A 12,908-nucleotide genomic window follows, 5' to 3' on the forward strand; every position below is an offset into this window, starting at 1 on the left:
AGTGTCAGCAGAAAGGACCGAATGAACCGAAGGACAAGAAGGAGAAATCCGGTAAAAGGAACGCAGCGATGACCACCTTTGAGAACCCGAGGAAAAGTGAATCGGACTGGTTCTTCGATTCAGGAGCTACATCGCACATGTGCAGTAGTAAGGCGTTTTTGCTAAACGTGCAGGAAACGTCACAGCGCGTGAGTGTAGCCAACGACGCTGAACTGTCCGTAGCTGCTACCAGGAGTGTGGAGCTAGAGGCAGACATTGGAAAAGAGTCCTGCGACTTGACGATGTCCGATGTATTGTGCGTTCCGGATATAGCGATCAACCTTCTTTCGGTCAGCAGGATGTGCAGTAAGGGCTACAGCGTTCAGTTCACGAAGGAAACGTGCGAGGTGCGGTCCAATAGCGGCGAGTTGGTTGCCGTTGGTCAGGAGACAAGTGGTCTGTACAAGCTTTGTTTGACCAACAAGCAAATGTCGTGCACTGCGAAGTCGAAGGATGACATCATACTGTGTCATCGGAGAATGGGGCATCTAAACGAGCAGAGTTTGACGAAGCTCCGAAGGTTGGCCGATGGGATTGATTTCGGTAACGCCAAGATTCCTGCTTGTGTCACCTGCTTGGAAGGGAAACACTTTCGACAGCCATTCAACAACGAGGGCACTCGTGGGACCGAGGTGCTGGAGCTGGTCCACTCGGCCCTGTGCGGTCCGATGGAGGAGGAATCGATCGGCGGAAGTAAATATTTCCTGTCGTTCATCGACGATGCGAGTCGCAAGTTGGTCGTGTATTTTCTCCAGTCGAAAACAGAGGTACTCGAATGCTTCAAAGAGTACAAAGCATTGATGGAGAATCAGACCGGAAAAAGGATCAAAAGACTTCGAACCGATAATGGCACCGAATATGTGAACACCGGCATGAAACAGTTCCTGCGCAGCTGCGGTATTCGTCACGAAATGACAGTACCGTATAATCCGGAGCAGAATGGGCTAGCGGAGCGCATGAACAGGACCGTTGTGGAGAAAGCTCGTTGTTTGTTGCTGGATGCAGACCTGGATAAGAGCTTCTCGGCGGAAGGTACGGCGATGGCGACTTTCCTGGTTAACCGATCACCGACTAAAGGTGTTCCGGTGACGCCGGAGGAGCGTTTCACTGGAAAGCGACCAGACTTGTCGGAACTGAGGGTTTTTGGTGCAAAGGTGATGTGCTACATTCCCAAGCAACGCAGGCGTAAGTGGGATGCCAAGTCCGAACCGGGAATCTTTGTTGGCTTTGCATATCAGTCGAAAGGATATCGAGTGTACCTGCCAAAGACGAAAACGGTGAAAGTCGTTCGTGATGTAGTTTTTCTCAGCGAGGTGGAACAGCGTTCGGTGGAATCTCAGGACGCAGTGTTGCCGAAAAGTCGAACGATGACGAACGAAATTATTTTTGGTGACGAATCAGGCGCAGGGGGAGTTGATCAAACGGAGGAAACTTCAGAAGCCAGCGACGAAGATAGCAGTCAGCCGGAAGATGTTTCAGAAGCCAGCGATTGAGATGGCAGTGAGCCGGAAGATGTTGCAGAAGCCGACGACGACGATGGCCCCGGACCGTTGTATGTCAGTGCAATCGAATCTCTAGAACCAACCACAGCAGAAACCGTCGCGCTCCCTTCACAATCTGTAGATCCTCTCGCGATCAGGCGCAGTGAACGGGAGCGCAATATCCCAGGCAAGTATCAAGATTATGATATGACGTACAGTGTTATTCCTAAAAGGATATCCGTGTCTCAGGAATCATCGAAGGAGCCGCAGTCTTTCCAAGAAGCGATGGAGTCCGATGAGAAGCAGTTGTGGCAGCGTGCTATGGAAGCCGAGTTCGAGGCGCTGATGTCGAATAACACCTGGGAGCTGACCGACCTACCACCAGGACGCAAGGCCCTAAAGTGCAAGTGGGTACTGAAGAAGAAGATGAACTCTGATGGATCGCTGGATCGACACAAAGCTCGTGTCGTAATCAAGGGGTTTTTGCAAGTGAAGGGCATCGATTACAACGAGACCTACTCTTCCGTTGTCAGATATGCCAGTATCCGATATCTGATGGGCATGGCAGCGCAGCTAGACTTGCAGATTCATCAGATGGATGCAGTCACTGCCTTTTTGCAAGGGGAACTGTCCGATGAAGAGATATTCATGGAGCAACCTGAGGGGTTTGTTCAGAAGGATCCAAGAAAGGTTTGTCGATTAAAAAAGGCTCTGTACGGCCTTAAACAAGCCATCCGTGTCTGGAACGTGAAGTTGGACACGGATCTGAAGAGAATTGGCTTCAGACGATCCAGTTATGACCCTTGCGTGTATTTGATGTCGGATGGGAGGCCCGCCAAGTGCTTGGAATGCGGATCACCAGGAACGGTGGCACTATCGTGCTGGATCAACAGCGATACATCGAGGAGCTGCTTCAGAAATACAACATGGTGGACTGTAATCCGACATCGACACCGGCCGAAGTGAGCCAGAGGCTCGTAAAAGCAATGAGTCCGAAAACCGAACAGGAGAAAGCAAGGATGCAGAATGTTCCGTACCGTGAGCTAGTGGGTGGACTACTGTTCTTGTCTCAATGCACTCGTCCCGACATAGCGTATGCCGTGAATTCAGTTAGCAGTTTTTGCAGTAATCCGGGTGAAGCCCATTGGACAGCGGCCAAGCGCATTCCACGGTTACCTTCAGCGTACCAAATCGTTCGGATTGGTCTTCCAGAAGATGGCGAACCCAGTGCTCGAAGGGTTTAGCGATGCGGACTGGGGAAACGATCCTGACTCGAGGCGCTCGGTCACAGGATATTTGTTCCAGTTTGGAGGCGGATCGGTGTCTTGGAGCAGCCGGAAACAGCCGACTGTTGCGCTTTCTACGATGGAAGCCGAATACGTAGCCTTGTCGGCGGCATCACAAGAGGCTCTGTGGTGGCGTGGCTTCTGTGCGGAGTTGTTGGGCAAGAAGGAACCGATTGTCATTCACTGCGACAACCGTAGTGCGATGTGCCTAGCGGAGAAGGAGATCGGGTACTCGCCGAGAAGTAAGCACATCGACGTGCGACATCATTTTGTCAGAGAGCAGCTGGAGAACCACACTATGCAGTTAAAGTACATCCGTTCTGGTGACCAGAAGGCAGACGCGCTGACAAAGGCGGTCCCTGGACAATTCAAAGCAGTGTTCGGAATTTCTCAAATTCTTAGTTAAGGGGGAGTGTTGACTAGTGTAACTTAAGAATTTGTTCAGCCGTGTTTTTACCCTATATTTGCTACTCTTAAATAAACGTGCATCATTCAGTCCTATCAAACGAACCAAAACAAACGCGTGTTTTTTCTTTTCGCTCTGCAAATTCCCATAGAAATGATTGAAGATTTTTCGATGATTGATTCGCTAGTGTGAGATTTGTTGAGCATCTAGAATTGAGATTTAGATGTGTCACCCCCTTCGTGTAAAAGTAACATTACCATAAGGAAAAAAACACGTCTGTTCGATGTACTTATAGTGAAAAATATACAGTTTTCATTAAATCATGAGATATTTTTTTTTCCGTGTTGCGTATTTTGATCAATGCGACCAGTACTTCCCAAGCAACAGTTCTAGTTTTATTTAGGGATTAAAGCATTCTACAAGTCTAAATCTTGGTCTGCAGAACCCTCATAAAACCAAAATTGTTACTTGGGTTAGATCTATTGTGATATATTTCCCGTTTTAAAATTGTTTTTTTTTTTTTGCTTTATCAGTATGTCGTATCACCATTTTATGAAGCGACTGACATAGACTGACCGAAAACATTTTCCCAGTCAGGTATTACATTTCGAATAAATTGCACTACTGGGAACTAAGTTCCAAAAATCAAAGGGTTCTGTCAGCCTCTTAACCAGAAAAAAACGCCTCTTATTGAAAATTGCTGTACAAGATGTAAGTTGCAGCTTACCTGCCACGGCGGGACGGCCTCGAACAAGAGTACTTCCCCCAAAGTCGTTCGGATTTGAATGAAATAACAAAACAACAAGAAGAAATCAATTTTAGGCGTCTATTATCTACTTATATGTGTCCTCCTCCTCGCTGTTACCGCAGTTGCTGCCCAGGCGAACTCACCTCTGGAACTGCCTACTTCGTCCAGCTTGACGATTAACTACGGTGGCAAGACTGGCTCTATTGGCTGAGCCACCGCAGTCAGGACGGCGGGTGTGTTTACCGGATACTTTTTGGTTAGCCAGGGAAGCGAATAGCTCCTGTTTCCCACAATGGCGATCAGGCACCCTTTTCACTACACTATCAGCACAGTGATTTTCGCAGCCACGGAGCCGGCTTACACTCGTGATGCACTGGAAAGATGGGTACTTGCACTCGCGACGCGATTGAGAATTCAAGCTGAACATTGCATTAGGTCCTAAGTAACATTGATCGATTCTCTTTGTCGACTTTCTCTTTTATTAATAACTTGAGTACATAATCGTTTCTTGTTGTGTTTGATGTATTAGATGCTAGATAAAAGGTTTTGATGTAGGACTACGTCTTTGATTGCTATATGGGGGTACACTTTGTGAAAACCGAAAATGGAACATGTAACAAATTAAGAAAGATTTTGAACGTCAATAACTCAGCTGTCCCTGGTCCAATTTCAATAATTTTATCACCAATCGATCAGAAATACGGCTACGCATCGATAACAATGCTTCCGAATGCTGATTTTTAACAAGAAACTATTGAAAAACTGGTAAATGTCCAGCATTGTCCAAAAGAGTCGAATTAACTAACAAATCCACCAATTACCTACATGCATATGCTGCTTCCCCAGCACAGTCGTCAGAGAGTAGTAAGTAGACGAAACAAGTCGAAGTGGCATTTGCCTCCGATCCTCGGGTGCGTGCGAATAGGGAGGATGGAATTGCGTAATATTTTGCACACTCATCGCCATATTCAGAACCAAACGCAAATTCTTCGAGATAACCACCATCCGTCGTCTGGCTCGCCGTGGCGGTGTCTGACGTATCTCCGGTCTGATTTACGAGGTGTGCTGAAGGTGTTCCTTAAAAATGAGACCCATGATGCTGTCACCTACACTAAACAAGCCAAGCGTAAGTGGTCATGGATGTCATCTACGTTTTGAAGTGACAGAGACGCACTCTGTTTGGTTTCGGAGGTTAAATCATCACCAACTTTGGCAACAAAACGGCTCTTTTCAGGGCCACCAAGCTTATTACAGTAAAGAGTAGGAATAGAATTCATCTGCCTGTTTGTCCATATTCAGAACCAACGACCACACAAAATGCTTATGTAATCAAACTGGAAGCAGGGGTACAAATTATTTTGATCAACCTTGATCAACTTTGAATCGCCACGGCCGGATATTTTCGATCTAACATAATTCGACGAAGACGGCAGGAAACATTTGTGAAGCCGAGTTATTTACGAAAGAGAGTGTCGATGAAGAGAATCGATCAATGTAGATAGGACCTATTGAAAAGTGACACGAGATTTGTTTTCCGTACTGAGCAGCGTTGCCGGATTGTTTTCATGCTTATCGGTATCAAATGTTTAAAAAAATCGGTATTTATCGGTATTTACACAAATTCAAACTTTTGGACTAAGAACGGAATATTTACTCTCCATAAGATGTCCAAACAAATTACCGGGGATTTTTTTAATTAACTTCTGAAGGAAGTCGATTGAAGAATCAAAGTGATGATAGACTCACAGATGGCCAGTGGGTGAAAATGGTAATGTCGTTTTGATTTGTGTCAAATGGCATGATTTTTTTTAGTACATCATCATTTTTGTAATTGCGTATCTTAAAACTAGGTGTCGCATGACCAGTTTTAGCTTTGCTTTGACTCGCCAATAAAACTTCCAAAGAAAAAATAAAGTAGGTTTTCTGGAGGAAGTTTGAAGAAAGTTCTTTGAAAAGTCGGAAACACATCCAAGGAACTTCCAAGATGATTATTGAAGAACTTCTGGTGAAAATTTAACGAACCATTCGGAAAAAAATCCAGAGGAAGCTACAAAAGCTTCGGAAATCCAAAGTAAATTCCAGGAGTAGTTATTTCCAGGGGATGAGAGAAGACTCTCGGATAAACCTTCCAATAGGAGTTGTAAAAACCAACAGGGAATCGCTTATGGAGAAACTTCCAGAGGAAGACGACAGAAATTTCTAGGAGAATTCAATTGAGAAGACGGAAGAAAATTCTTGTAGACGCTGGAAGGTAGATTGGAAGAAACTTGTGGAGTAAGTCGGATGCCAGAGGGCCTACGGAACAATCGTAAGAAACTTAAAGGAGAAGTTGGGGAAACATTCCGGAAGATAGAGATTTCTGAGGGCTACTAGCACAACACTCCCTGAAGTATCTTACATGTTCTAATGATCCAGCAGTTCTTCTGTTAGCCATAAAATATCCCTGAAGACCACACAATGTCTCTGAAGTTTTCGAAAGATTCCTGAAATGCACTTCCATAATTCCTCGCAACTCCTTAAAAGTTCTTGCAATTTTCCTGAAGTTAGGGGGTTGTTTAGAAGTTCTCTAATCATTCTCGAAGTATTCGGAGCTTCAATAAAACTACGGTGAAATATAAAATTTTCTTTGAAGGTCTTTGGTCTTTCTTGATGATTTCGGAACTGCCCTAGGAGCATACTGCAAAGAACTTTTATGTGAGTTTCTGCCACAGCTTTGTGCTGCTTGGGTTCTTAAGTGCACTCACAATTTTCATGACATTATTGGAACATCAGCATTGAAAATCTCTGATCTTCCTGATTATTTTTAATTTAGAAAAGTGCTTCAAACTGCCATTACAAGCACGGATCTTCCTTAAATTGTTTTCTCCATTACATGAGTTATTAATGTTACTTACCTTACGTTTCCAAAATTTTCAGGAACCTTTTGGAACTTTGCTGAAGTTTTCGGAAATTCCTTGAGTTTCTTGGAAGTCCTTTAAAGTTTCAGTAATAATTTTGAAATTTATTGATCTTTACTGATGTTCTTTGAGCTTTCCTAAATTTTTCTCAATTCACCTGAAACGAATGGAACTGTGAAAACCATTCAATCTCCTTGAAGTTCTTTGGACATGTGAAGTTTCCAAAATATGTATGATGTTTCCTCAAGTTAACTGGAGTTCTCTAGACATTTTTGAAATGTCCGATTTCTTGAATTTTAACAGAACCTAATGGAACTGTCTTTAATTTATAGAAACTTGCCCTTACAGATCTTTAAACTTACTCAAAAATTTAGACATTTCTGAAGTTTCAGAACTTATTAAAAGTTCCTGTAGATTTCCTAAAGCTAAATTGAAATAAAGCTCTGGAAGCATCCCTGATGTTCCGGGGAAGTTGAAAAAAAAAACTGACAAGAGAAGACGGGAGATATTAAAAAAAAAAATGAACGTCTCTCACAATAGTTTCTCCTGACAGTTAAGCATGGGTAGGCAATACACATGATTATTTAAAAATATCGGTATAAATCGGTATAAAAAGTCAAAAATCGGTATTATGAGAAACCTTATCTGTATATCGGTATCATGTTTGCAAATCGGTATAAATACCGATAAATCGGTATATCTGGCAACGCTGGTACTGAGCTCCAATGCTACCAATGACGTTTATATAAGGTCTGGACCAAAGGGCTTATTGGTGTTAGTGAAATGTGCAAATGTTTAGTGGTGTTCGTATTTTATTGCAATGTTTATCTTTTTACACGAAACAGCTGTTGGCAGTGACGTATTTCTATCTGTTCTCAGTATGTTGGCAGTGACGTATATCTAAATGTTCGCAGATGTTCAGCAATGTTTACAACATTTTTGCTTCTAACAACATTGCACATTCCCATACAAGCTTAGAATCACATGTTGCTGATTTCAAAGCATTTAGTGCTGCTTGGCTATCAGACATAATGCAGATATTCGAATGTCTATCATTTTTACGCATGCAAATTTTAGAACATTCAAGAATTGCTTGGACTTCTGCTTGGAACACGGTAGGCCATAGATATTGAGATATTTAGTCCTGGACCTGTTACCCCTGCTCCTACACGATTATCCAATCTAGAGCCGTCTGTATATTTTTTCCACAACATTTGTAGATCTGTCATCAGTATGAATTCGTGATAACCACTAGAAAATCTGGCACATCCGTAAAATAGTCAATTCATAAAACTAGGTTCAGGACTTCTATGAAGCTTCTGTTACCGGCGTATTATAAGTAAGATGATCAAGGCATTCCAAATAGTGATGGTGAATAAGCAAGGAATTCCCTCACTACGCGGCGCTAGTGTACATGCGAACTTTTGCATCTATAAGCTATATCTTGAAATCCTCACCATCTACACACTTAGATTTTTTTGCCGAGATGGGCACCACCGAGCAGTTCGGCATTTTATTTTGCTGGAAATTCAGCAGAAAATATGTTTGTTAGCTGAGATCTCGGCAAAATTCCCGTTTGTTAGCTGAATCTCGGCAAGTTTATCACTGAGATCCAGCAAAATAAAATGCCGACCTGCTCGGTGGTGCCCATCTCGGCGAAAAAATCTAAGTGTGTACGAAAAAAAATCGTGAATTCTACACGTGAGAGAATTCTGAACTACATAACCCACAAATTTGAAGACATTGATCACTTGAACAACTTTCCCGAAGACGGAATCATTCTAAATAGTAAAGATCTCAAGATATATTTTATACAGGAAATTGACTTACACACTAGCGGTGCATAGTGAGAAATTTCTGTACTACTGTTGTCTATCCACCTTGACCTACTGTACAATTTTTCCGGAGACAGTAACCTTACCCCTAGGGGTGGCCAATCTTACCCCGCATGATCTAATGATCAACAATTTAATGATTTTAGCAAATTTATCGCGGAAATTTTATTCAGTTCTGGTTAAATTTTACTTCAAGCTTAGGGGGCCTTCTTACCCCGTCATCCCCTGCTCTATGAACATAAACAATATTTTTGATTTGAAATATACAATATGAAAATTCAAAACGGGGGTGATCGCTACCCGCGTCTTGTCACTATTCACTACACAGTTCGAAAAAGTAGTGTAAATTTCTGTCACTATGATGCACATAAATGGAGCGTCACATATCATACAAATTCACATAACAGATCGTGTAAATTTATGAGTCATTTAATGAAATATTCTAAATATTGTATGCAGCTATCCTTCTTTGTAAGCAATATTTCTTGCAAGTTGCAAGTTTACGTGAAAAGGAAGTTTGCATGGATATTTACATCACCATTAAAATTCATAATTTTTTGGTGTGTAGGCATAAAAAGTAACAAGGACTAAAATGTGTTCCATTGATTACTAAAAAATCCTGTTCCCCTAGTTTGAAATTTTTAGAACTAGGGTTCGAAGATCTACCAGATCTAGACGCACCACAAAAAGGTGGTCTACTAGTCCGGTTTGTGGTAGATCTTGCACAGAAAGTTTTCCATTGATTTGAGATAAAAGATGTTCAGGATGTAGTCAATTTTTGATGTGCATTGGCAAGCCTTTCCGTGGCCAATAATCAGGTTCAGCGTCTGCGACTCAACGATGAGACGAACTATGGGACGTCGAAGGCCCTATGTTGGTTCCACTTATCAGCAGCAAATAACAAAGACGTATAACTACATGATCTTGATTATACTGATTATAGAAAGAAAAAAACCGAGGGGGGTGACTCTATCTACGATGCAACAAAGATTGTTTTTGCTATGGCTAGCTGTGCGCACGCTCAATAGATAGAAAGAAAGTTGACGACGATTCTGAAGCTTTCCTGCAAAAAGATTATGCACGAGGCAAGTAGATGCGACAAATTAGAGAAGATTGATTCGCTAGTGTGTGATTTTTTGAGCATCTATAGAATTGAGATTTAGATGTGTCGCCCCCCTCGAAAAAAAAACTCCACTAAAAAAAAACAAAAGTCACGTTCGATCACACTACACTCTCAAAAAAAAAGTTCAATAACGTATTACCAAAAAAGTGAAAATGAAATCTGCAACCATACACTGAATTGACTGAATTTAAAATTTTTCTCTGTAAGATCATTCAAGTGCACAAGTATCGGCTTCCCCGACATGTAACACAATGAAACTGTTACTTCACGTATGCTGTACTGCAGCATACATCAAGTAGAAATATCAGGAATTCATTTCCAAGATTTGTGTAATTGAAAATTCGAAGTGGAAGTGCATGTATAGTCTACGTGGCGGCCATATGTGGACTCTACAAGGAATCACTTTAAACTCAGCATTCAACGGAAATCTATCACTCCAAAGGATAGGGTTAATCATCAGTTTGAGTCAAAGTTGTGTTTCAAAAATATTCATTCTGGGATATCAAAAGAAAAGCACGATCGTTGCCAACGTCGCCAAGTGACCAATGTTCGGCGGTTTTCCCGCTCTTTTCTTGGCCATTTACCAAAGTCAATTTTACTTTCTCTTTTCAGTGCGCGCACACCGCCATCTCACCCGAATTGCGCTTTTCATTGACTATTTAATTCCACACAGAACGCAGAAACATGACAAACCACACTAGATACTGACATACACAACCATCGCCAGCCACGCTCTAATCCGATCTCTTTGTCACGCTGGGCACCGCCGCTCGCATCACAGAAAAGGTTCATTCACTCATCTACATCGTTCTCTCGCTCAACCAGATCGCAAACTAGTTTCGGTGACAGTCACAGTAATCAACTTTATTACGTTTCCTTTCGTCAACGTCTTTGTGGATTTTAGCAAGCAAATGGCATTGCCCTCACTGTTGCCATTCCAAACGTTCCCATCCGGGAGAAGTGGGGCAAGGGGGTGGAGTTCATGCTGTCCTGCATTGCCTATTCGGTGGGATTTGGGAACATCTGGAAGTTCCCCTACACGGCACTGGAGAATGGTGGAGGTGCCTTCCTGATCCCGTACCTGGTAGTGCTGTTCCTGATCGGTCGGCCGATCTACTACCTGGAGATGGTGATGGGACAGTTTTGCAGCCGGGGGTGTGTCAAAATTTATGACATGGCACCGATCATGCGGGGTGAGTTACTTTGCGATAACGTGGATGAGTTCTCGTGAGCAATTTGAGTTATTGCAGGTGTTGGTGTCGGGCAATCGTTGGCCATGTTTGTCGTGATGACCTACTACACGCCGGTGCTAGCGATTACGCTGTACTATCTGGTGTCATCGTTCAGCAGTGAACTGCCGTGGAGCAAATGCGATCCTTCGTGGAGTCGGTGTATCGATTCAAAGGATCGAGAGTTTCATAACACAAATGGTTCGCAGTCGCTGCACATGAACGTCTCGGCGGAGTTGTTCTTTACGTGAGCACGGAAAATGCCATGGATAAAAGTTTAAAAAATTTTAATCTTCCAATACTTGTGTCCCTTTTCCAGCAAAACCGTCATGCACCGTGCCCCGCTGGCTCAGGGTCTCGGCATGCCGGACATGAACCTGACCCTCTGTCTCCTGGCCTCCTGGTTGGTAGTAGCCGTCATACTGATCAAAGGCATTCGCAGCACTGGCAAGTGTGCCTACTTTCTGGCCATCTTCCCGTACGTCATCATCCTGATCCTGTTCATCCACGCGTGCACCCTGGAGGGCGCCAGCAAAGGGATCCTGTTCTTCCTCACTCCCGACTGGAGCAAGCTGTTTGATCCACGCGTCTGGATGGAAGCCGTCACGCAGTGCTTTTTCTCCTTGTCGATCTGCTTCGGTGGAATCATCGCCTATTCGTCGTTCAACAACTTCTCCAACAATGTTTACCGGTAAGATCTGTGACATTGGTTCTGGCACACAAATTGATTGCGATCTTCTAACAGGGATGCCATGATCATCTCCTGGCTGGACACTTTCACCTCGATCATCGTAGGCTGCATCGTGTTTGGTGTACTCGGGAACTTAGCGCACGTGACCCATAAAGAGGATATCCAGGACGTAGTCCGACATGGGCCCGGGTTGACCTTTATGGCCTATCCCGATGCTATCGCCAAGTTTGAGTTCTTTCCGCAGCTGTTTTCGGTGCTGTTCTTCTTGATGTTGTTCATCGTGGGAATTGGAAGCAACTTGGGGGTGGTGACCAGTATCATAACGTCCATTCGCGATCGTTGCCCTACGCTGGAAAACTGGAAAGTCGCCAGCTTGGTTAGCGTGGTTGGATTCAGCCTGAGCACGATCTACATGGCCCCGGGAGGTCTGGACCTATTGGACGTATTCGATAACTACGGAGCAAAGTATGTGACGCTGACTCTTGCCTTGTTCGAGCTGATCACGTTCGGATGGATCTACGGAGTGGACCGCATTTGTCGGGACATTAAGTTCATGTTGAACATTGAAACGGGGAAATTTTGGAGAATCTGCTGGGGAATCTTGACTCCACTGGTGGTGGCAGTTATCTTGGTTGGTTGTATGGTTCAGCATCAGCCGGTGGCCGTTCCGAAGGAGTACAATCGTGAGTATTCTACAGTGCTTGATGACATATTGTAAACCAAAATTAATCTTTATAGTTGTCGGGTGGTGTGTGTATCTCTTGGCGGTGATTCAGTTGCCGCTTTGGGCAATCTACGCCATTGGTACCCAGAAGAAAACTGGACTCCTTAACAAGGTAAGGAATGCCTTCAAACCGACCAAGAGCTGGGGACCGGAGAATTATCATACGAGAGAATCGTATAACTTGTATATGGAAAAAGTGAGAGCATCTTCAGATGCGGCTGATGAATCAAATGTTGTGAAGATTGTGTATAGAAGGATTTTCAAATAGTGATAGATTTGTTTTGTAAACAACATCCTAATTAGGTATTATATTGATAATATTGATAAGATTGATGATAAGATAATATTATTCTGTAAAATAAAGCAAAGACTTATTGTTGTGTAAATAGTTTGCAGAATATGACACCCCGGGAGGACGTTCGTTGTAGTCGGCATATCTCACTGAATGA

The 12,908-nt window shown here is 43.4% G+C and overlaps 1 protein-coding gene across 3 annotated transcripts in view; it reads left to right on the top strand.

The window, feature by feature from the left end:
- LOC135697735 (sodium-dependent nutrient amino acid transporter 1-like) overlaps window positions 1-12,836 on the top strand; it is a 28,426-nt gene extending 15,590 nt beyond the window's left edge. For 2 of the 3 annotated variants that reach the window (XM_065217538.1, XM_065217539.1), the window contains exons 2-6: window positions 10,720-11,008; window positions 11,066-11,291; window positions 11,364-11,735; window positions 11,790-12,418; window positions 12,474-12,836. In XM_065217538.1, the coding sequence (XP_065073610.1) occupies window positions 10,720-11,008; window positions 11,066-11,291; window positions 11,364-11,735; window positions 11,790-12,418; window positions 12,474-12,727 (1,770 nt within the window). In that variant the 3' untranslated portion in view covers window positions 12,728-12,836. Of the gene's footprint in view, window positions 1-10,427; window positions 10,602-10,719; window positions 11,009-11,065; window positions 11,292-11,363; window positions 11,736-11,789; window positions 12,419-12,473 lie in introns of all 3 variants that reach the window. The other variant, XM_065217540.1, reaches the window with a different exon arrangement.
- Window positions 12,837-12,908: the final 72 nt, after the last annotated feature.

This window comes from Ochlerotatus camptorhynchus, unplaced genomic scaffold (genome assembly GCF_037179485.1).
Source record: "Ochlerotatus camptorhynchus isolate MF236.1 unplaced genomic scaffold, CSIRO-AGI_Acam_v1.1 ptg000077l, whole genome shotgun sequence".
Classification (NCBI taxonomy): Eukaryota; Metazoa; Arthropoda; class Insecta; order Diptera; family Culicidae; genus Ochlerotatus; species Ochlerotatus camptorhynchus.